Source organism: Micropterus salmoides, unplaced genomic scaffold, assembly GCF_014851395.1.
Source record: "Micropterus salmoides isolate LMB-PRFRI ecotype aquatic unplaced genomic scaffold, ASM1485139v1 Ms_hic_scaffold_3, whole genome shotgun sequence".
In the NCBI taxonomy this organism is placed as follows: Eukaryota; Metazoa; Chordata; class Actinopteri; order Centrarchiformes; family Centrarchidae; genus Micropterus; species Micropterus salmoides.
Genome location: NW_024042261.1, coordinates 1,542,720 through 1,565,869, shown reverse-complemented (window position 1 = coordinate 1,565,869; position 23,150 = coordinate 1,542,720). Strand labels below are relative to the sequence as shown.

The 23,150-nt window shown below is 40.6% G+C and overlaps 1 protein-coding gene across 3 annotated transcripts; it reads right to left on the bottom strand.

The window, feature by feature from the left end:
• Positions 1–1,148: 1,148 nt before the first annotated feature.
• lins1 (lines homolog 1) lies at positions 1,149–22,792 on the bottom strand. Of its 3 annotated transcripts, none has more exons than XM_038693733.1 (6): positions 22,418–22,790; positions 21,105–21,194; positions 19,933–20,065; positions 10,988–11,569; positions 6,162–6,348; positions 1,149–2,022 (listed from the first exon to the last, which is right to left on the bottom strand). In XM_038693733.1, exons 1-6 carry the CDS (start codon positions 22,742–22,744, stop codon positions 1,158–1,160), a joined length of 2,184 nt encoding a protein of 727 aa, XP_038549661.1. In that variant the 5' UTR covers positions 22,745–22,790; the 3' UTR covers positions 1,149–1,157. The 3 variants fall into 3 exon arrangements, with proteins under 3 accessions (XP_038549661.1, XP_038549662.1, XP_038549663.1); XM_038693734.1 differs by having other exon boundaries at positions 6,162–6,345; XM_038693735.1 differs by lacking the exon at positions 21,105–21,194 and having other exon boundaries at positions 22,418–22,792.
• Positions 22,793–23,150: the final 358 nt, after the last annotated feature.

Sequence of the window (23,150 nt, the reverse complement as noted above, 5' to 3'; positions counted from 1 at the left end):
TAATTACACTTAAACTGCAACTTCACCCCAGTGTCAGCACTTCCACTTTAACGGTCACTTCATCTTCTTTCTTTGTTTTAATTTCAGGTACAACTTAACTTCCCTTTTATCTTTAGTTTTTACTGTAATACAAAAAAAAGAAAAAGAAAATACACATTTTTTGTGGCAAACACACAAATATTTTCAATAAATGTTTCCCTTTTAGATTAAAATCTGTGACTTATGATCATGTAATGTCCACTAACTTCCATTAACATTAATGATTCTGTTTAAGACTGACATCAGATGGCTTTAAGTGGGTTTACAGTCAGCTCCATCTCTCTGTGGTTTAGGATGTGTGTACTGACTGGGTACTGGTACCTTTAAAACAAACGTAGCTAGCTAGCTAGCACTTCCTGTCTGTACAAGACGCCCCAGAACATCAAATAACTACGTTTTGTCACTTTGTCTGAAAGCGTTGGTATTGGACGGCCTGAGATGAGAACGGTCTGATTGTTTTTTATTAAATATTCAAAATTACAAATTTGGTAGCTGGGGCACCGGCTAGCTTACCTGTTAGAGCATGCACACCATAGTCAAGACTAAGTCCTTACTGTAGCTGGTGAAATTTAATCTATTATTTTGAAACCCAACTTTGATCCAGATGTTTTAGCTATACTATAACTATAGACCTATATCTAACCTTCTATTTCTCTCTAAGATCCTTGAGAAAGCAGTTGCTAAACAGCTGTGTGACTTTCTACATAGCAATAGTTTGAGGATTTTCAGTCAGGATTTAGAGTTTATAATAGCACAGAGACAGCACTCTCTTAACTGTTGTTGTGATTTGGTGCTGAATTGAATTGAATAGATTTTCAACAGTCAATGCAGTTGAGCTTTCCGATTTTTCAGGCTATTCATCTCACATTTCTGCATTTCCTGCAAAGCTTTAAAAACAGCTGTCAGCATTCACCCGTTTTCTTCCACAAATTTCTAGTTTCATGTCCATTTCTTGTCTTCACCCCCCACTTGCCTGTCCCAGCATAGCAGGATGAAACCCTGACTAAAACACATACGAGTACAAATAGACACAGACTTATTGAAACCTGAAATATTTAGATTTATTTTCCACATCTCCTCACAAAACAATAAAACACATGTACAGTACATTATTTTAATCATTTATTGAAATGTGACAGATCTGACTGCTGAGAACAGTTCTCTACTTGTGCTAAAAGTTTTAAGAGGGAAGAAGGATTGTATGGGAAGAGTTTCTTTGTCTGCATCCTCGTCACCACCTCTCTGAGCTGAGACAGACAGCGGACTGCTCTAGCTAATGTTTCACAGGTCACCTGTCCTGACAGAGGTGCCATGTTTGGACTTGATGTTTGCTCACTCTGTAACAATGGCAATGATGATGTTTCTTGTCTTCTTTCCAGTGTGGAAACAGATTTGCTCAGTAATTCATTTGAGTCAGATGACATATATTGTTTCTGTCTGATGGGTACTGGTGATCCACTAATCTCCTGTTTTACATCCGGAGCACTAAATCTACTTTTCTCAGATATATCCACCTCTGGTTTATCCTGAGAAACCTCCATGTTGTCTTGATCAGACTCGTCAGAACTATCGTAGTCTACAAGGCGAAGCCCAGCACCCAAACTGATCATTTTTGCTGGTGAAATAACATTTGTGGACTGGACAAGGGAGCTGAATTCCACTCGTTCTGGCTCACCTTTATATGCAAGTGTAAACATATCACCACCACATGAGGTAGAGAGTGACTGCTGCAGTGAAAGATTACAGTCTGACACACTGATTCTTTCACATGCTGCAGTGAAGCCTTGCCAGTCAGCTCTGAGGTACTTGAGGTACCGTACAAAGTACTCCAGAAAGCAGGCCTCAGTGGAGATGAGGAAGTCAAGAAGGATGCTGTGGTCAAATGAGATGCTCTGAAGTAGAAGCAGGAAGTGGCAGTGAGGGTTACAGCCAAAGGTACAGGCTGCCTCCAACACAGTGAGGTTACCCAACCCAGAACACAGTCTGCAAAGACAGACAAGCAGTTAGTTAGCTCATTTTGAAAACATGTCACCACCATTTATAAATTTAAAAAAAAATATACAGTCCATAATTTACACCGACAACAACAACAACAGGATAATCAAATCAAATCTATCAGCTCTTGTTCTCACTGATAGTTCAGGGTCCTTTTGCAGTGTAGCTGTTGTGAATACATGGATATTAAATGTTTATGCAGTTTTCTGTAGTGTCCCAGTAATATATGTTGTTACTGAAGCATGTCTGTGACATGGTTAGTTTTTTTGAGACTGAGAACATGACCCCAAATACTGACATACTGAATATTCTGGTGGGATAATATTATGAATAATAATAATAATAATAATAATACTACATTTTATTTACAGTACAGCAATAATCGATAGGAAACAAAGATTGAGAAAGAGTGATCACGTGGGATATGACAGTTTAACATGTGTTTTCAGGCAGGGTTTAAAAATGGAAAGCGAGTCAATGTTTCGGATGTCTGGTGGAAGAGAGTTTTAGAGACAAGGGGCAGAGCGGCTGAAGGCTCTGAACCCCATGGTGGTCACACGAGCAGGAGGTACAGTGAGGTAAAAAGAAGAAGACCTAAGGGTAAGGGTGGGTGTGTTATATGAAGGTGGTCAGTGAGGTACAGAGGACAGAGGTAATGAATGCCCTTGAAGGTGAGGAGCAGAATCTCGAAATCAATGCGGTATTTAACTGGGAGCCAATGAAGCTGCTGAAGCACGGGAGTAATATGATTAATAGAAGGGGTTCTGGTGATGATACGGCAGCAGAGTTCTGAACCAGTTTAAGTTTATGTATGGATTTGAGAGGAAGACCAATGAGAACAGAATTACAATAATCAATGCAGGAGGTGACCAGTGTGGGAACGTTTCTGATGTAAACCATGGGGCAGAATGGGTGAAAGAAAGTATGTTTTTTTTAAAGGAGCCAGAGAATTTAAAATGTTTTGTAGGTCATCGTTGTAGTGAGAAATCAGTTCATCAGGTTTGGAAAAACAGTTTATACTGGGGAGGCAGCCAATTTCACTAGACAGAGTGTTTAAATTAATGTCCTTAATATTTCTCAATGAAATGACATGTGGCAGTTTTATTTTGGACAGCAGCGTTTCCCATAAGTTAATTTATTTGTGGCGGCCCGCCACAATATAAACGCTAACCGCCACAGATTGATTTTCGATAATTTTTTTTTTTTACTAAGCCTACTTAAAATCGTATTTGACTGCAGAGCGCCGTAGCGCATTCACGCAGCACTTCCTCCCGCTCGTCCCCTCTCTCTCCCACTCACCCGTACCTCGCTCGTTGTCTCTCACTCATGGAACACCGCTGCACAAATCTGTCCAACACAACGCTGTCAATGTCGGAGACCCAGCTTAAAAATTTTATTAGCCAGCATGCAAGGGGCCTAGCAAATAAGGAGAGCCAAGTTAATGTTAGAATGCAGCTGGACTTTCGAGGCTTGCACGCTGTAAATGTGAGAAAAGCAGCAAATTCATTTATAAAGTCAGTATTGGGCTTGGGTGGATGATGGGCAGTGGCTACTATGCCAGTGTACTATTATCAATGGCAGGCCACCGGGATTTGGCACAGTTCTCCTGATTGGCCAGTCCGCCCCTGGTTAAAATTTATTTTTGCCCAGCTGCTGTCATGGTAACGTAATGTTACACCGTGTATCATCTAATGTTCGGCCGTTTTACATGTTCTGTTTATTTAACGGCCACGTATGAGCGAGAAAACAGCTGAAACTAACATACTGATGTTTTGGGGGTTTTCTTCACAGCTACTGTAGTTTTCCTTGGCCGACCTGTTGGACGTCTGTTGCTCAGTACACCAGTAGTTTCTTTCTTTTTCAGGATATTCCAAATTGTTGTGCTTGCTATGTCAAATGGCTCTGGTCGAATTTCTGGCCCGAACACGAACCGTGCGAGGTCCCTATTGAAACTGAAGGGATTATTTATTTATCATTATTCTTTCTTTCTTTCTTTTTTCTGCAAAGTAAGCAAGTCACTAGCGCCCCTTACAGATTAGCCCCCAGAGAAAGTTTCACCTACGTGTACGAAATTTCTGGGGTACGTGTATAATGTCCAGACGTACAAAAAAGCCTCTTGGAGCCGTTGCCTAAACCAAACAGGAAGTTGGCCATTTTGGATTTAATGGTCATTTTTGGATGATTTACACACTCCGTACTTTAACAAACTCCTCCTAGGGATTTAGTCCGACCGACTTCAAATTTCTGCTGTGCCTTCTAAAGGCACTGACGATGAAAAGTTGTGCTATCTATGAGTTTTCGTCAATGGGCGTGTCCAGTGTGTGGCGTCCAAAATTGATGATTCGCCATGAAACGTGAAGTTGTTATAACTTCAGTGTGCATGCTCATATCTGCACCACACCGTACATGTAGGATGAGAGTCCCGCCCTGAATACATCCATAGTTTTACGCTGTTATGTACTACTGCCATTCAGAAAACAAACATTTTAGAAATTGTTGTCCTGCTGTCTTGCTGACAGACCTGACAAAATATGATTTCATATGTTTAACAAAACTGCATCATATTGTAGTTATTTCAGCATCAGTTTGATCCGTTTATTGCTATTTAATCACAGCAAAATGTTTACTATGAGTTCATACAGCTGTAGTAATGGCAAGTTGTGTTTATTCACGTTATCGCGTTAAAAATCGCCCTCTCATGTTGTGTGTAAACACTTGCAGCGATGGTTCTCACGTAGGGAGAAAATTCGAGTTTGGTCTGAATGCAGTATAAGACACTGATGATGCTATGTTGTGAATCTTGTGAGTTTTCGGATGTCCTTGGCGTGGCGTCAAAGTTCAATGCTTCGTCATGACACAGGAAGTTGTTGTTGATGACGATTAAAAGTTAAAAGTTGTGAATTCTCGTGGAACGGCATGCACAAATTTGGAATACATTATAAGAGTCCCGACCTGCCCAAATTTGGAATACATTATAAGAGTCCCGACCTGAACACGTCCATATGCTAATATTCACTCAAAGCCATAGCACCTGCTGGCAACAGAAAATGACACATTTTACGCTGTAATGTACTACTCCAGGCAGGTTGGACATATGAACTTCAAAACTGTCCCAGGAAACCCTTAACTCATTGATGAGGCCATGTTGTAAAACTTGTCAATTTTCGGTTAACGGCGTGGCGGCAAAGTTACACGCTTCGCCATGAAACAGGAAGTTGTTGCAACTTCACTGAGATCAGATCTAGATCTCAGATCTGTACCAAATTTTACACATTTAATAAGAGTCCCGCTCTGAACACATCTACAAGCCAAAATTCACCAGTAGTCACAGCGCCACCAGCTGGCAACAGAAAGTGGCTACGTTTATGCTGGTTCTCTGAATTTGTACCTCTTGTTAGCTAATTCTCCATTAACACATTAACATGTCTTGCATCTTTCCCTCGTCTCAGTTGTTCTGGTATGTTTGTAGAAACTTGCACAAATATTTATCTCCCCAGAACTACTTCTCAGCCAATGACCAACTACGGTGTATACGGTGTATACCTCGCAGTGAGTAAATCATGTGCAGACAGCCTTATAGTATGCAACAGTGTCTTTTTTTATTGATCCCACTTCAACTCCTAAACATAGTGATTTAAGCACTATGCCTGTGTGACCAAGTGCTTGCTCATGGTGGGAACTGTTGGGTCTCTGTAAATAAAATTACAAAGATTACAGTCTAGACCTGCTTTATAAGAAAAGTGATGGGATGATTTTTGTTATGAACTGGCGCTATATAAATAAAATTTAATTGAATTAAATACAGACTGCTGTTCTGATATATAGCATACAGAATATTGTGAAACACACAATAACACCTCAACTGAATGGGTTTACTTGTTTAAATTGTAAAATTATTTAGCTGTTTGTGAAAAAGAATTGAAGGTGGTAATGTGAAACCTCATGCCTCCTTAAGAAATTTTGATCAGATTTAATTTTTCAGGGTTACATTGGAAAGTTGTATTGTATGTGTAAATGCTATTTCAGAGGATTTTCCACTGTAATGACAAATACATTAGTTAGTTAGTTTGCATGTCATGTTGATAAAACAAATTACACATATAGTACCATCTGGGTATCTGTTGTACCTGTGATTGAGGAATATGGAAAGCAAAGCTTTGGCTGCCTCCAACATGTCGTCGTCCTGTTCTCCAAACAGCAGGCTGACCCAGCAGCAGAGATGAGTGACCTCCATTAGCTGGACACTGTACCGCCTCAGGAAGCCCCACAGACTCTGAAGATACTCATTAACCTCTTTGGCACTTTTCACTCCTGCTGTAAGAGGACACATTGTAGGGAATCACAGAGAGGGAATCAGCACAGCAACTTAATCAATTGTGAGACGAGTGCTGTGGAAATGCTATAATGGTGGCAGAATTCCTGCCGGGATGCTGGTGGTGACGTGTTGTTGCTGCAGTGTGTCATTTGTAGTTTTGAAAAATGCACATCCTGCACTATCATCAAAATAGGACAGAACTATTTGGGGGCAGCCCCAGAAACCAGTTAACAGCACTGGCATTTCATCATATTTTAAGTTCATCACAACATTTTCCTTGAAGATGAATTGCCATGCAAATACTTGCAATTAACCATTTATTGTGTTTTTCTGATTATTTTATGCCACACATTGCTGCTGTTGTGGTGTTTGGCTACATTACACCTACAGGTGAAACTCGAAAAATTAGCATATTGTGCAAAATTTCATTTATTTCAGTAATTCAACTGAAAAGGTGAAACTAATATATTATATAGACTCATTACAAGCAAAGTGAGGTATTTCAAGCCTTTATTTGATATAATTTCTATGATTATTGCGTACAGCTTATGAAAACCCCAAATTCAAAATCTCAGAAAATTAGAATATTACATGAAATCAATAAAAAAGGATTTTAAATACAGAAATCTCAGCCCTCTGACAAGTATAATCATGCATATGTACTCAGTACTTGGTTTGGGCCCCTTTAGCATGAATTACTGCCTCAATGCGGCGTGGCATGGATGCTACCTAGGCTACGGTCATCCCTGCTGCTTGTGCACCTTTTTCTTCCACACTTTTCCCTTCCACTTAACTTTCTATTAATGTGCCTTGATACAGCACTTTGACAACATCCAACTGTCACACAACTGTCAGGTCAGCAGTCTTCTTCCACTGAACCAGACTGAGAGACCAATTAAAGGCTCAGGAACCCTTTGCAGGTGTTTTGGATTAATTAGCTGATTAGAGTGTGACACTTTGAGCCTACAATACTAAACCTTTTCACAATATTCTAATTTTCTGAGATTTTGAATTTGGGGTTTTCATAAGCTGTAAGCCATAATCATGGAAATTATATCAAATAAAGGCTTGAAATATCTCACTTTGCATATAATGAGTCTATATAATATATTAGTTTCAACTTTTAAGTTGAATTACTGAAATAAATGAACTTTTGCACGATATGCTAATTTTTCGAGTTTCACCTGTATGTCCACGTTGTAAATAGCTGCTTATCGAAATGATGCAAATATTGTAATAGTTTGCGTAGAAACGTTCACTCTGCTGCAACCAGATTTATTTTAAATAGCTCGTTCTAAATCTGCGTTGTAATAAGTTATTATTAAATGGGTAGTTCAAATCAAGCAATCTGATTGTCATAGTAGAGATATATAGAGCGTATACAACTGGTATGATGTCAAATTCCTTCGTAAAGATCCGTATTGCTTAAATATGCAACAGCAAAACACAAAGCCACGTTTCCATCCAAGAATTTTCAGGTAAATTACACTAATTAGAAAAACTAGATGGAAACAATATCACAAAATAGGTTTTACACTTGCTTAAGGTGTATTGTTATTTTGACAATAGGTCAGTATGGGTAATGTGTAATATATTGGTCACACCAATGACCCAGCAGATCAGCGACTGTGTACTTCCCCTCAGCTGCACTGGGAGTTTTGGTATCTTTTAACTCATAGGTGTCATTTACACTGGGGACATGTCCCCACCACTTTTTGAAGATTTTGTCACCAGCTGAATGTGTTAAATATATTCTGAAAATTGCTTGCTTTGAGAAATGTTTATTTGCACATTAAGAAAACATGCAATGCAATGTAAATACAGAAGAAACAAATGTGCATTGTCCAAAAAAAGTAACTTTAGCTAAAAAAAACCCAAAACTACTGATACTAAAATTACCAAAAAACGTGCATGCACCCAACAAGTAAATTTAACAAATACTTGACAGTTTCTTCTTGTCCTTCTTGTCTCCGTGTGAACATGACAAACAGCTGTTGAGTCGGGTATGTGACATCTTGTTTCTCTAATGTTAAAAATCCAAACAACAAGGCAGTTTAACTTAAGGTAAGGTGGTTTTGAACATTGTTAACATTATTCCTTACGATGTTCCTATTTTGTCATTTTCGAGCAGTGATATGCGTTTTATGCTAGTATGCTGAGTATTTTTGTATTGTCGACTCTGTAGTAGCCTACGCTATGCCCTTCTGATGCGCTGTTCTGCAATATTTCCTAAAATCGTTTCCTAAAATGTTTTTTATCTGAGTGCTTATTTCCCCATCACTTTTTAACACAAAGTGATGCCCTTGTTTCAACTTACTGTTCTGGTTTTACAACCAAACTCTCATAACTCTCATAAACCTTATTGGCAGCAGCAGCAGCAGCAGCAGCGGCAAGCAATGGTTTTCAATGAAAAGGCCAGTGTACTCTGACAGACAGAGATTAGCTGGTGAACACAGTGGAGCATTTGGCAGCTAAGAGCCAGTTATATTTCTCAGGAGGTGATGGAGACCAAGGTTATTATAGTTTTGGATTAGTTTTTTAAATTTTGTTTTAGTTTTAATTAGTTGTTTTGTTTAGTTTTTATTTTTGAAAATGCTTAGTTTTATTTTAGTTTTTATTAGATTCAGTGTTAGTTTTAGTCTTTGTCGCTGCAGGATGCCAAGCTCAGTTCAGTTTAGTTCAGTCCAGTTTAGTTTTTTCACTAAAACGGCAACAACCGCAATGTTCACACTGTACACTTCAGGGCATGTTAAATTAATAAATGAGTGCTTCAAAAGTTCCACAACCGTAACAAGCTCTGTAATTGTTCACGGATGGATCGCCATGGGCTGTATGTGACCCAAATTCAAACTCTGAAGCTGTATTGTTGCTTTTAGACCAAAAGCGAAACAAGCGTTCGGGGTGGTGAGTTTACATACAAAGTCAATGCAAAGACACGTAGAGCCGCGAACCCGGCACCGTAGAATAGCCCTGATCGATCCAAACTCCATTCAGAAAACAAACATTTTAGAAGTTGTTGGCCTGCTGTCTTGCTGACAGACCTGACAAAGCATGAATTCATATGTTTAACAAATCTGCATCATGTTGTAGTTATTTCAGCATCAGTTTGATCCGTTTGCTATTTAATCACAGCAAAATGTTTACTTTGGGTTCATACAGCTGTAGTAATGGCGAGTTGTATTTATTCACGTTATCGCGTTAAAATCGCCTTCTCACGTTGTGTGTGACCATTTGCAGAGAACGTACTCACGCGAGGAAAGCGTCGCGAGGAGAAATTTGCAGTTGGTCTAAAAGCACCATAAGTGTTGCCGTGTTGTTTTACTGTTTATTTTAAAGGTTAGCTAACTTGGTGTTAGCTAGGCAATGTTGGACTAACATTGTGATCCTAAGGCCAAAACACTAAGCAAATATTTGAAGTACTAACACATTGTCTAAATAAATACTACAAATAAATGAAGCATATGCAATCTACAAACTACCCTAATCCTACTACCTAGTGGTCCCAAGAAATCCATTACATCAGTCAGTAGCTCTATCATTCATGGTTAAATAAGTGAAATACAATAAATGGAGATGAAATACAATTGATGGACGGCTAAGAAATTGGAAGATAGTGTAGGCCCCCCTTGGAGCCACAAACTACAGGTCCCTAGCACCCCTGAAAACAAATATGACTGGAAAGCAGTTATATTAAAATATGAACTTTTATTAAGCAAGTTTATCCCACACGCAAGATCTTCAGCCAGACCATCAGAATGGAACAAAACAAGGAAAAGAAAACCCCAGAGACAGTGACTCACTAAGTTACCTGCAACACAAACTAAACAAAATATAACTCCATACAGTTGTTGCATTCATATTATTTTGTACACATGTAATTAGAAAAGATAATAGAAAACATGTTCCCTACCTGGGTCTCCCTAGCTAAGTTAGCCTCCCCCAACGATACATGGGTATCTCCTCGTAACAGCAGTCGCCACAACTGTATTGTTGGTTTTGCAAACCTACAATTCACTTTTTGGTAGTTATCGTTTTTTTAAAGCCTCATTTTCAGTTTACGACAATGTTTTTCCATATCTAGTTTTCGTTATTTTGTTTGTCTTTGTTAACAATTATAACCTTGGTGGAGACCCATCCAGAGATAAAAGAAGAGTGAATATTGGACTGACATTGATAACATAGACACAAACACAATAAATGAATGCTAATATGGCTTGTGTCTGCTGGATTTTGCTCTGTGTATAAACAGATAACTGTGCTAATGCCAACACATTTCACATATCAACTTCATATATGTGAGTGTTGTGTTTGCAGGATGTTGCGTTTCCCCCAAGTGGCCAAAAAATGTCCTAACGCTGCTTTAACCAAAACATCTTGACACTTTACTTGAATTAAAGTTCCCTTCAAAGCATTGTTTTTAAGCATCAACTCCATCAAACTGTTCTCATGTGACATCAATCCAGAATTAAACACAATACATACAGTACTGTATTACGGAAGAGGATTAGGGCCAAAAATTTATTTGAGTTCTGACTTTAAATTCAGAATTCTGACTTTATTCACATAATTCTGACTTTAAACTCAACAACTCAAACTCAACATAAATTTATGACGTGCCCTTTCATCATGGAGTCTCACCTGTTACAGCAGCCGTTGGGATGTGAAGTTCCATGGACTTGAGAAGAAGCACGCTGACAGCTCTCAACATCACACAGTCTGGTTTCTGACCTTCATCTCCTCTGGTGTGTCTGGTCCCCCCAAAGAAAGAGGCAGACTCCACTTGAACACTCTGTAACCAATCAGCAGCCACTGCTGTGACCACACTCTGAGCCAGCATGATCATATCAGAGTTGAGGTGTTCATGTTTCAGCCCATGGAATAGCGCTTCTCCTAAAGCCCAGTCCTCCCCAGCCTTCTGAAGAATGGCTCTCTTTAAAAGCAGCAGCGCTCGCTTTTTGACAAAATACTCTGAGGAGCAACTGATTATTGCCAGGAGTGCTGAAGAGTGAATGTGGGTTATTCTCTGACTCTTCAGACAGACACCTGGTCCACATTTCAGACTGGATGCAGTCAGCACCTCCAGCAGGTCAAGCAGGAGGCAGAATGTTGTTCCCCAGTGACTGTTGCAGGTCAAACCCATCCAACACTCTTTAGGGAGAAACCTTGAAAATAGCGCACACAGGCTGGAGTCAAAAGCTGCCAGAAGCTTCCCAAGGACCTCTGACAGAAGAAAACACAAGCATTTAAAATAAGAGATTAGACACAGCAACACAATCCCTGCAAACTAAATATTTTTAAAAAAACACATTTTGAAGAACAATTAATTAATAAAAAACATACTTGGCAGTTAATGTAAATAATAATTAGCTGCGGCTGAGTATTTGATTTCCCCACTATAAAGAAAATGTAAACGATTTAATGATTTGGAAATATATAATTAATGTGAGACAAGAAACAAAACCACAAATGGCAGCAACTGCTGACCCACTTATCATACCTTTCTTTCAAATAAAAGGTTCTGTAGAATTCAGAATGCATGGATATTTGTAATCATTTGCATTTATTTATTTAGCATCATTCAGCATCTTTTTAGTTACTGTACATGTATCGCAAGATCTTGGCCAACAACCTCCTTCCCTCAGTAAGAGCACTGAAGATGGGTCGTGGCTGGGTCTTCCAGCATGACAACGACCTGAAACACACAGCCAGGGCAACTAAGGAGTGGCTCCGTAAGAAGCATCTCAGGGTCCTGGAGTGACCTAGCCAGTCTCCAGACCTGAACCCAACAGAAAATCTTTGGAGTGAGCTGAAAGTCCGTATTGCCCAGTGATAGCCCCAAAACCTGAAGGATCTGGAGAAGGTCTATATGGAGGAGTCGGCCAAAATCCCTGCTGCAGTGTGTGTAAACCTGGTCAAGAACTAAATGTAAATGCTCCGTACTTGTATAGCGCCTTTCTAGTCTTTTCGACCACTCAAAGTGTTTTTACACTACATCTGCATTCACCATTCACTCACATTTATACACTGAGCCTAAGTGCTCAAACGGAAACTAACATTCACACACATTCATACACTGGGGGAACAGCCACCAGAGGCAATTCGGGGTTCAGTATCTTGGTCCAAGAACACACAGCCTGGAGAAGCCGGGGACTGAACCATCAACCTTCCGATTAACGGGCAACCCGCTCTACCTACAGGAAACGTATGATCTCTGTAATTGCAAACAAAGGTTTCTGTACCAAATATTAAGTTCTGCTTTTCTGATGTATCAAATACTTATGTCATGCAATAAAATGCAAATTAATTATTTAAAAATCATACAATGTGATTATCTGGATTTTTGTTTTAGATTCCGTCTCTCACAGTTGAAGTGTACCTATGATAAAAATGACAGACCTCTACATGCTTTGTAAGTAGGAAAACCTGCAAAATCAGCAGTGTATCAAATACTTGTTCTCCCCACTGTATGTGGTCATCCTGTCCTCCGTCGGTCTTGGTGGCCGTGTTCGACCACGGTCCAGCTGTTTTCACTGGGAGGCTGCTGAGAACAGGTCCGTTGCCCATTCTGGACGAGGTCTTCTAATAGGACTGCTAAGTTAGCTGTCTGGCTAATTGAGCTAACTAGATAACAGCAGAGATAGATAGATAGATAGATGATATGCTGCACCTTATTTACTTTTTTGGAGCGTGAATTCGACAGGTGTCTCCATTACATAGTTTGTGGACCAGAGTGCACTAACAAAGTTTTTTTTAAATTGCAAAATGTTTTGCTCACAATATATCACAAAATATCCATCTATCCATCCATACATTTTCAACTGCATATATGATATGGGGTCAGGTTGAAGGGGGCAGCAGCAGCAGGGGACTCCAAACCTTCCTTTCCCAAGCCACATTAACCAGCTCTGACCAGGGGATCCCGAGGCGTTCCCAGGCCAGTGTGGAGATTTAATCTCTCAACCTAGTCCTGGGTCTTCCCCGAGGCTTCCACACAACTGGAAGTGCCTGTAACACCTCCTTAGGATGGCGCCCAGTGGTATAAGATGCAAAGGAGCAGCGGCTCTACTCCTACTCGGTTCCTCACGCATAACTTGGCTTCTCACCCTACCTCTAAGAGGGACATCAACCATCCTCGTGCAAAAACTCTTTTCGGCCGCTTGTACCAGCGATCTACTTCTTTCAGTCAGGACTCAGCCTTTATAACCATAGGTGAAGGGTAGGAACAAAAATTTACTGGTAGATCAAGAGCTTTGCCTACTGGCTAAGCTATCTTTTGCCACAATGGTGCAGTGAGAATAAAATACAGTGCCCCCTGCTCTGTCAATCTCACGCTTCATTGTCCCCTCACTTGCAAACAAGATCCCAAGGTACTTGAACTCCCTCAATGGGGTATGCATTCATTACCTACCTGGAGTGAGCACTCCATTAGTTTCCTGCTGAGAACCATGGACTCAGATTTAGATGTGCTAATCCGCATCCCAGCTCTTTACACTTGGCTGCGAACCGATCCAGTGAGTGCTGAAGGTCACGGACTGATCAGGATCATATCATCTGCAAAAAGCAGCGAGGAGATCCCCAGCCCACTGAACTGCAACACCTCCCCACCCCGACTATGCCTCAATATCCTGTCCAAGAATATCACTAACAGGATTGGTGACAAAACAGAGTCCTGGTGGAGACCAACCCCCACCTGGAAAGAGTCCGACTTACTACTAAGAATCCGTACACAGCTCTCGCTTTGGACTTACAGGTCCCCCCCAGGGACCTTGTCTTATGCCTTTTCCAGATCTGCAAAACACATGTAGACTACCAGACCCCCCCCTCTTCTCGCGGGAGTGAACAGCTGGTCCGTTGTTCCATGACCAGGACGGAATCCGCATTCCTCTTCAATCCGAGGGTCGACTATCGGCCAAACCCTCCTCTCCAGCACCTTAGAGTAGACTTTACCAGGGAGGCTGAGAAGTGTGATACCCCTGTAATAGGCACACACTCTCTGATCCCCTTTTTGGAAACAAAATATGTTGGTCACAATTCTTTAAAGAAATCATTTAAAGGTTAAGTGTGTAAGATTTAGTGGCATCTAGCGGTGAGGTTGTGCATTGCCACCAACTGTACACTCTACCACTGCCCCCTACCCTTTCAAAGAGCGAAGGACAGCTACAGTGGCAGACACAGCACAAAAGGTGTCGTCCTCTGAGACAGCGGAGAGTAGCCAGTCAAGAATTGAGGTTTCTTTAGGTAGATATATTAAGAAATTATACTTAATTATTCAGTAAAACCACATGTCATGCAACTTCCCAGATAGCACAAATATGATGTCGGCCTGAGATCGTACATCGAATTATATTTATAGCGTCTGACAAGCATCTGCGCAAAGTTGGATTTCTTCATGCTCCATTTAACTTCTCAGATGGGTTGGCTTTGGATCGGCGCATTGCTTGTTATCAGGTGTGCAACAACTAATCGACGTAGTCGACGAAAATCGGTTATTAAATTTGTTGCCATCGATTCATTCATGCTTAACAGAGTAAAGTGATGTCAACAGTAAAGTTACTAAAACAACACAACATCAGCGGTGCAGTAACACCTTCACAACCTAAAACCTCCAAAGTGTGGGAGCAGTTCACTCTTCACTCAGCTAAAAAAAAGGTTGTTAACTGCAGCATCTGCAAAGCTGAGTTTTCCTGGAAACACCGGAGCATCTGAAGAGGCGGCACGTAATGTTGTTGCTCTGTGGATGAATACGACGCGTCTCGGTAAGCTACTTAATGAGCTAGCTTTACGTTAACGCCTTGTTACTTCACCTTATGATCTGTAACGTTTTCTATACAGTTTTCTTTAGTCAATTTGATTGATTGATTGCCACCTACTGGCAATAGGAAGTGACCTTCAACGAAGCAGACCCTGCGGTATGTTTTACCTACATGTATGAAATTTCTGTGCCGCATGTTTCATGTCCAGATGTACAAAAAAGCCTCTTGGAGTGATGCCCTAAACACAACACATTTTGAATTTTAAGGTTATTTTTGGATTTTTCCACACACTACATACTTTAAGAAATACCTCCTAGAGCAGTGGTCGGCAATAGGCGGCCCGCCAGCAATAATATCTGGCCAGCGGCCAGATTGCTTTGATAGCAGAAAAATAAAAAATAAATAAATAGATAACGGCTGGTGCTGAAATAGATCTCAGTCATGACAGCAACAGTTACTCACATAATCACTGCCTCTTAAGTGATTGTGCCTCTAAAATAAATGGGCAAGAACGTCTTTTGACGCAATGATTCATGTCAAGTTTATGATGAGGTTTTATTTTGAAGAGTTCTGAAGGACATTCAAAAGAGTCTCTGGCCTGCTTGACACACCTCTGAAAAAGCCGTCAGTAAACGTGTGATTGGATTCCCCTGAATTTTCTTAGGGAAATGAAAATAATAATAGGTTTATGAATGCGGATCAAACGCCGGAACGCGCACACACTGCAGCACATGCTTTATGTAAGCATGTGCAAAAGTGTCCTTTTATTCAATTTGTTTAACAAGGGACAAAAAAATATCTGCAATAAGATGGATTGATCTCACTATCTACCCATCGGGAGTCCCACACCAACTGAGCTAAATGTGCACATGATTTCATATGGTTTGACTTTGTTCTGGCCCGCCATTTAACAGCTTGAAGAAATTTGGCCTGATGCCAGACTTGCCCCTGTCCTAGAGAATTAGTCAGACCGACTTCAGATTTTTCAAGTCTACTCTAAAGCCATTGATGAGCGCCACAAAGGCGACACAGTAAGTGATGATTAACACCTTTGTGCAGCGTCCGAAGCCCGTGGCAAATTCACAGCCACACTGGCAGAGCTCCAGAATCTGCAATTTCACGGTTAACCCTGGGTTTTCAGTACCACAATGGTGGTTCACTTCTTACCGGGGACGTGGTAGGGTGCTGAACGGTTAACCTATTATTGTTGGCGGGCAGTTTTGGCGAGGGTCCATACTTGCAGAGAGAATTAACATGTTTCCCCTTGTCAATGATTGTATAAACCTTTTCTATTATGTGGTTTATGATGGACTGTGGTGCAGAAACAGTGACAATGTTCCACACTCACTACATTTTCCATGTTGTCTGTCAGTGGCCCACCCAGATAGCACACATACATCTTGCAGATGTTGGCCCGATGTTTAAAGTTCGCCAAGACGTTGTATGCACAGCGAATGCTAATTGGCAAAATGTCGTTGAGACATCGGCTTTTGGTCGTAAATGCCCTCCAGACGATGTGTGGACGATGATCAGATGCACTGCCCAGTCGCTTTAGGGCTTCTGCTACGACCTTTATTGAATGCCTACCGCAGTTATACCAAACAGTGTTTGCACATGTTAACAGCCTTATAAAGGACATCACATCAATCAGCTTTACAAGAGATATTTGGAGTTCAACTGTATGTCCCATGTCTGTTTCGCCCATGGGGAATCCCCTAGGAAAAAGTGCACGTTATTTTAACGGATAATGCCAAGAACATGGTAAAGGCCATGAGGGATACGGATCTACCCATCCTGCTTTGCATGGTTCATACACTGCAGCTTGCCGTTGCCAACGGAGTTTTATCACAACGCGGCATCGCTGATATTATAGCCTGTGGAAGATGCATCGTCGGTTATGTCAAACATTCACAGCTTGCCTACTCTCGACTTCAAAGTATTCAGAAGCAACTTTGCCAGCCTATTAAGAGGCTACAACAGGATGTACCTACAAAGTGGAACAGTACAGTTTGTATGCTAAAGAGTCTGCTGGAACAGAAGCGTGCCCTATGTGCTTATGGAGCTGACTATGACTTGCCTTCCATTTTCACCGGCAGCCAGTGGAAATTGGTGGAAAATATGATTTCTCTACTTGCCCCGTGTGAAGAGCTCACGCAACAGATCAGCGCATCAACTGCATCAGCTGCAGATGTTCAACCATCCATCAGAGCTTTAACTCGTCTTCTGGAGAAAACAGCTGAGACGGACCACGGTGTAAAAACGAAAGCCACGTTGTTGGAAGCAGTCCAGAACACATTCAATCGAAGCGCCTATATACCATCCAGTGTTTCCCATTAATTATCGAGACCATGGCAGCCCACCATAGTTTCAAAATGAACCGGAAAATATTTTCACATCTCATAATATATTACAGACCACCAACGTTGTGTTTTGTGGGCGCTGCTCTGCGTTACTGTAAGCTCGCACGCTCAGACACTTTGGCCTCCAACTCGAGACAATCACTTTTCTTTTGAGGTAACTATGGTAACGTAAACGATCTGTTTCTGTCACTCATTTGTGAGAATGCGATTAAGCTAGCCGCGCCTACATTTAGAGTGCACACGTATTTAAGCCTTTATGGTAAATCCACAGTAACGGACCAGAGTGAGCTGACAGGCAGGTTAGCGACTTTATCCTGTCAGTTTGTCTCTTTACAAAGACACGTGTTGCAGTATGAGTCCTACCTGAAGAGAGGCTGTGAAGTCTTTATGTTACGCGATACGAGAACCACATACAACATTATTTATCAAGTTCGGACTCTGGTTGGACTTGAATTTAGAGCGAGGATACACACAACGACCGGTTTTCAAAATAAGGTGTCTATACAGCATGGAAATAAGATTAATTGGATTATATCATAGACTGGATATAAAAAGGATTATATTCACAGAAAATATAAAACATATTACATGTTACCAATAAAAGTAAAAAACACAACAATAAAATGTTAGGGAAATTACTTAGTCTGTCTTCTATTCTTTGATTCAGGGTTTTTGGGAAAACATTAAATATATTTGTTGACTTTTGTTGCGGTTTCATCACCATTTATAGCTCTACAATGGGTTTATGATCAAATGGTTTATTAGAGCACAATATTGTTTACAAGCGTACCAAGTTCTTCATAGAGGAACATTTACAGTTAGGATTTGTCTGAAATTGACAAAAATACAAAAAAATTGTTTTGCTAAAGAAATATTTGCAGTGATTGAAAGGACATTTTTTAGATTTTTAGCTAGGACAAAAGCAAAACAATTACTTATAAATTCTCTAAACATATGTGACTGTTTAGAGAATGTCTAACGTCATGGCTTCAATTTTCAGTTCATTACAGCAGGAGGACAAGCTTTAGATACTCAAATACCTCATGCCTTTTTATCTTGACATCCCAAGATATGGGACTTTTTCTCTTTGCCCTGCACTTTAAGTTTAAGTGAATTTAAGTTTAATTACACTTTAAGTTTGTGTAAATTAACAATGACAGTTTTTTTGTAATTTATTCTGAAATAAGGCTCTATTTGTTAAGCTCTAAGCTGTTTAAGGTGTGTTTCTAACAGAGGGCATGGAATGTTGAACGTTTCCTGTCAATAAAAGTAAACAGTTGACAATTCACAATACATTATCTTCTGTTAATTTTAATACTTTAATACATTGTTGTTAAGAATATTTAAATTAATATATGACATGATAAATAGAAGGCTTCAAATAGAACCGATCGGTATCAGCAGATACTGCTTCCAGCGATCTGTGATCGGCCCCCAAAATCCTGATCGGAGCACCCTTATGAAATAGAGCTCAGTCATGACAGCAACAGTTACTCACATAATCACTTCCTCTCTAGTGTTTTGCAAAATAAAAGCGCGAGGAAGTTGTTTACTGTAATTCAGTATTTGGAGTTGAACTGAGCTTTTACTTTGAAAAACTGACGTTAAACTGACAAATGACATTAAAAGAGTCTGTAGCCTGCTTGACACACCTCTGATAGAGCTGTCAGATAACATGGCTCAGTTTAGTGCAGACAAAACGTAGCAAAACGTTTTTTTCTTGCTGAAACTGTGGTTCCCTGAACACTCTGCCGTGTACGCACTGAATTTTACTCCCTTTTAACACTGTTGTGTTTACAAACTTTTCGCAGCTGATTCTGTAACACCTGAGACACACCCACCAAATGGGAGAAAACATACCTCGAAGATACTGGAGAAATGAAAAAGCGTCCAAAGGTTGATGGATGCGGATCAAACACCAGGACGCACACACACTGTAGCACATGCTGTATTGTGAGCTGAGAAACTGTCGCTGCAGAATCAATTTGTCGAAAGAGAGGGGGAAAAAATGACAATGACTTCAAATATATGTGTTATATTCTGACCCTCTAATGGATAATAAATTGCTCCTATGCAAAACTTATTTGCAGACCCTGCTGTATATTATTACTTCTTCTTCGAACGTACGTATTCAATGTAGTGATGAACGTCTACATTGTGATGAAAGGCGTTCTGTAGCGCTAACCCTGTTAATGCAAAAGAATGAATATGGCCTGTTCCACCATTATTGATATTCTGTAACTCTCAACTATTGCTATCGGTATTGGAATTTAAAAGCTAGTATCAGCCGGGCTATAGTTGTTTTTAACATTCTTTCTGTGACAGATTCGATGAGCTCTTCAGGGACTGACATGTCCTAGTGGGAGATAGTGAGCAACACGCTCCACACATCAGCAGAGTTTGGACATCACTCAGATCTAAGCTAAATGAACATACAGTTTCTGCTCACACTGAATGGACAAAGCGTTACCTTGATGACCTCCTTTAAGAAGTCTTTTTAAGACCTCGGTCAAGGACCACAGACAGGCATCCAACTCGGTACCGGGGGGTGAGCCGTAAAAGGCCTGCACACACTTCTGTTCCCAGACAGGACTGACAGTACTCTGGAAAATGAAAGTATATATTATACACATAAAATGTGTCAGTGTGCTGCTATATAAAGGTACTAGGTTTAGGTCAAATCATCGCTGCTAATCACTACTGATCAGCTCAAACACAGATTTTTATTTGCCTCTGAAAACCCTACCACCCCTCTGTCTGAATCTCCTGACCTGCCATGTCAATGTCCAAATCTGTAGGGCAGCTTTAGGCCAATCTCTTTGCATGACCTGACAGTCATTTCTCTATGAGAACAAACACTGAACAGGTTGATTGTAATGTTATTGCATGTACTGAAGTTCCTACAAAGAGACTATATACTATTGTAAAGTCTAGGGAATGTGGAGATTATTAATTCCAGTTAACTGCTAGCGTCACATAGATAGTTTAGTTGGTCTGCACAAAAAAAAAAGATACATTTTAGCTCGCAGCCTAGGGCAGTGGTGGTTTTTTCGACCCTGCCCCTCAGACAGCCTGAGTCTGCCACTGGCCTGGAGCAATTATTTGGAGTGCAATTTATGGCACTTGTTCCTCCACTGTGCCAGTGTAACATCCTTTATCTGTTTGTCTAATGTTTTTATTGAATGCACATGATGCATATACATTGAAAATATAAATATAACCCACATTACTACAAATTACTATAAATTCAGATTCAGTATGTGACAGAATATTTTTTTGTTTTTTTTAAACAGTCCATCAGCCTGAGGAGCTTGATACCATGTTGTACCAGCCAGATTTTGCTTTAACAAAAGAGTCTTCTTTGTTATTTATTTAATTATGTAGTGACAGAGAACATTTACTATTTGTTAAAACTGGTTTGTTTGAACCTTTTAAAATACAGTCAACATATAAACAAAGCTTGGACACAACCTGAGCCTGTATAGATGAACCAGGTGAAAAGGTGGGGTGATCAAAGGCAGTTTCTCAGTAAAGGAGTTTCACATAAAATGGACTTCATAGGCTGTAAAAATGACAGAAATGAACAGGTTTTCTAAGCAAACTTGGCTAAAAGCTCAGCGGCCTGCAGCACTCAGAACTCACAGATTGTTGGAGATGATAGAAAACACACACTGATATGCTCTTTGCAGCCAGTTGTGAGATGATCTGATCCTCAGCATGAAAGTGATGGACCTGTGGGAAAGAGGGCTGTTTAGATGCCACGGTAGAAAATATTTTATTATTAGGGGTCCAAGCCCGAGTGGGTACCAGCAGACCTTATGTCTACGTGTTTGGGGGATACTGCCGATTCCTATGGTATAGGACACGCCTTTGTGTCATGACATTTTTATTTGCTAAATTGCAAAAACTGAAAAAGTTATTTTAATTAACATCTCTGAAACTCCAGTCAGCACCAAACTTGGCATAGACCATCTCTGGACCAAGCTGATAAAGGTTTGTAGAGGAAATTTTCATCCGACACAAAATGTCCCAATTATAAGCTAACAAATTTTTGTGAAAAATGCTAAAAACAGGATGCAATGTGATATCTTAAATTTGGAATGGCCGATCTACACCACGGTCACCAGCGCCATGGTGTGGCTCACTGGGTTTCAGTAGAACAATAAAGCCATTAACTGAAAAGGTATTTGCCTTATTTTCTAAATGTTTACACCTGCCCAGCTCATTCATATCTGTGATAAGCGCCTGTCACTGTACCACAGAGGAGACCTGCGTTCTTCTGCGTAACTGCGCGCACACAGCCTGGCTGACATCATTCGGTTAAGGAAACCTATAGCAGATTACAGACTGGTGAAGTTATGAAGGTATGAATGGAAAATGTAGCCACATTAAAAGTAGATTACTGGCCCACAGAAAATACTGGAGTAAAGAGTAAAAGTAGACTACAGTTTTAAAAAAGGAACGTGAAAAGTTGCCAATTACTTTTTATTTATTTTGCAAAATTAAGTTACTTGTAACAAGTCACTAGCCCGCCTGCAGCATGCATCTCCACTGCTGTCTTCAGCTACAAAAAAGAACAGCAAAAAATAAAGTAATATTGCTGCACCTGTTTCGAGTCTCTCCCTTAACTGTCAAGCACCACATTTGCGGTGTCGCATGTTTTCTATAGGCCTACATGATTTTTGTCCACGTTTCAACCGTTTAATCATGTCTGATACGCTGTCATTCTGTGGGAAACACTGTATTTACATACAGTTGACATGTTGATAAATCCGCCGTCGCATAATTACGTCGCTTAGAAAAGTGCAGTCGGATTCTCTTAGACCCGCGGTCCTCTTTTCCTAAGTCCTAACAGATTCTCCTAAAGAAGTTAGGTTGAACAGAGATTACAAATAAAATGTGAGTCAATCGTGTTACTGTAGCTATACGCAGTTCTGGTGTTATGCGGCACTCACAAGTTGTGACATGAGATCCAGGTCTTCAACCAGCACCCTCAGGATGTCCACGCAGTACAGCGTAACTGGTGGAGGCAGCCTTTGAGACGCCAGGCTGGAGGCGATCCTCCCCACTAGACTGACACCGACGCAGGTGAGCTCCGCACTGCTGCCGCCGCAGAGCACTCTGTCCTCACCGGGAACCTGTCCACACACCCCGGAAAAGATGACAGCCGCCGCATCGGCAGCGCTTTGGCTGGGGCGCGAGTCAGTCAGAAAACATCTGTACGCATCTGTCAGCCGGTCGAAGCGCGTTCTCACTGTGAACGACACCCCCGCGTGCTCCATGATGCAGCCTCTTCTGTATCAGTTCTGTGCGGGCTCACCACGTGACACACGCGGAAGGTTCTTCTTCTTCTTTTGATTTGATTGGCGGTTGGCATACAGGATTTAGGTGCATTACCGCCACCTACCGGACTGAAGAGTGGAACAGAGAATTTGCAGACTAACATACTTGAAATCTAATAAACAAACAATTTAAAAGAACAAACAGAAAAAACAAAATAAAAATTGAAAAACCTATATCCTCTCCATTAATCCGTATCTTTCAGATATTTAATGAGGTGCTTAGATATTCCCCATATTTTATCCCCAAGCAGGTTCTCGACAGTGAACCTAGGCTTAGCTTTCTCTACAACTGCTACTATTTCCCTCCTTGTCTCCACATAGACCCTACACTCAACCAGCACATGCT

Excerpts from the sequence above, each read along its gene's own strand:
- lins1 (XM_038693733.1), bottom strand. The coding sequence starts at position 22,744 with ATGGAGCACGCGGGGGTGTCGTTCACAGTGAGAACGCGCTTCGACCGG. Across the intron at positions 21,195-22,417 it reads TGGATCTCATGTCACAACTT|GTCCATCACTTTCATGCTGA; the intron begins GTGAGTGCCGCA and ends TCTTTCCCACAG. Across the intron at positions 2,023-6,161 it reads TCCATATTCCTCAATCACAG|ACTGTGTTCTGGGTTGGGTA; the intron begins GTACAACAGATA and ends CTGTCTTTGCAG.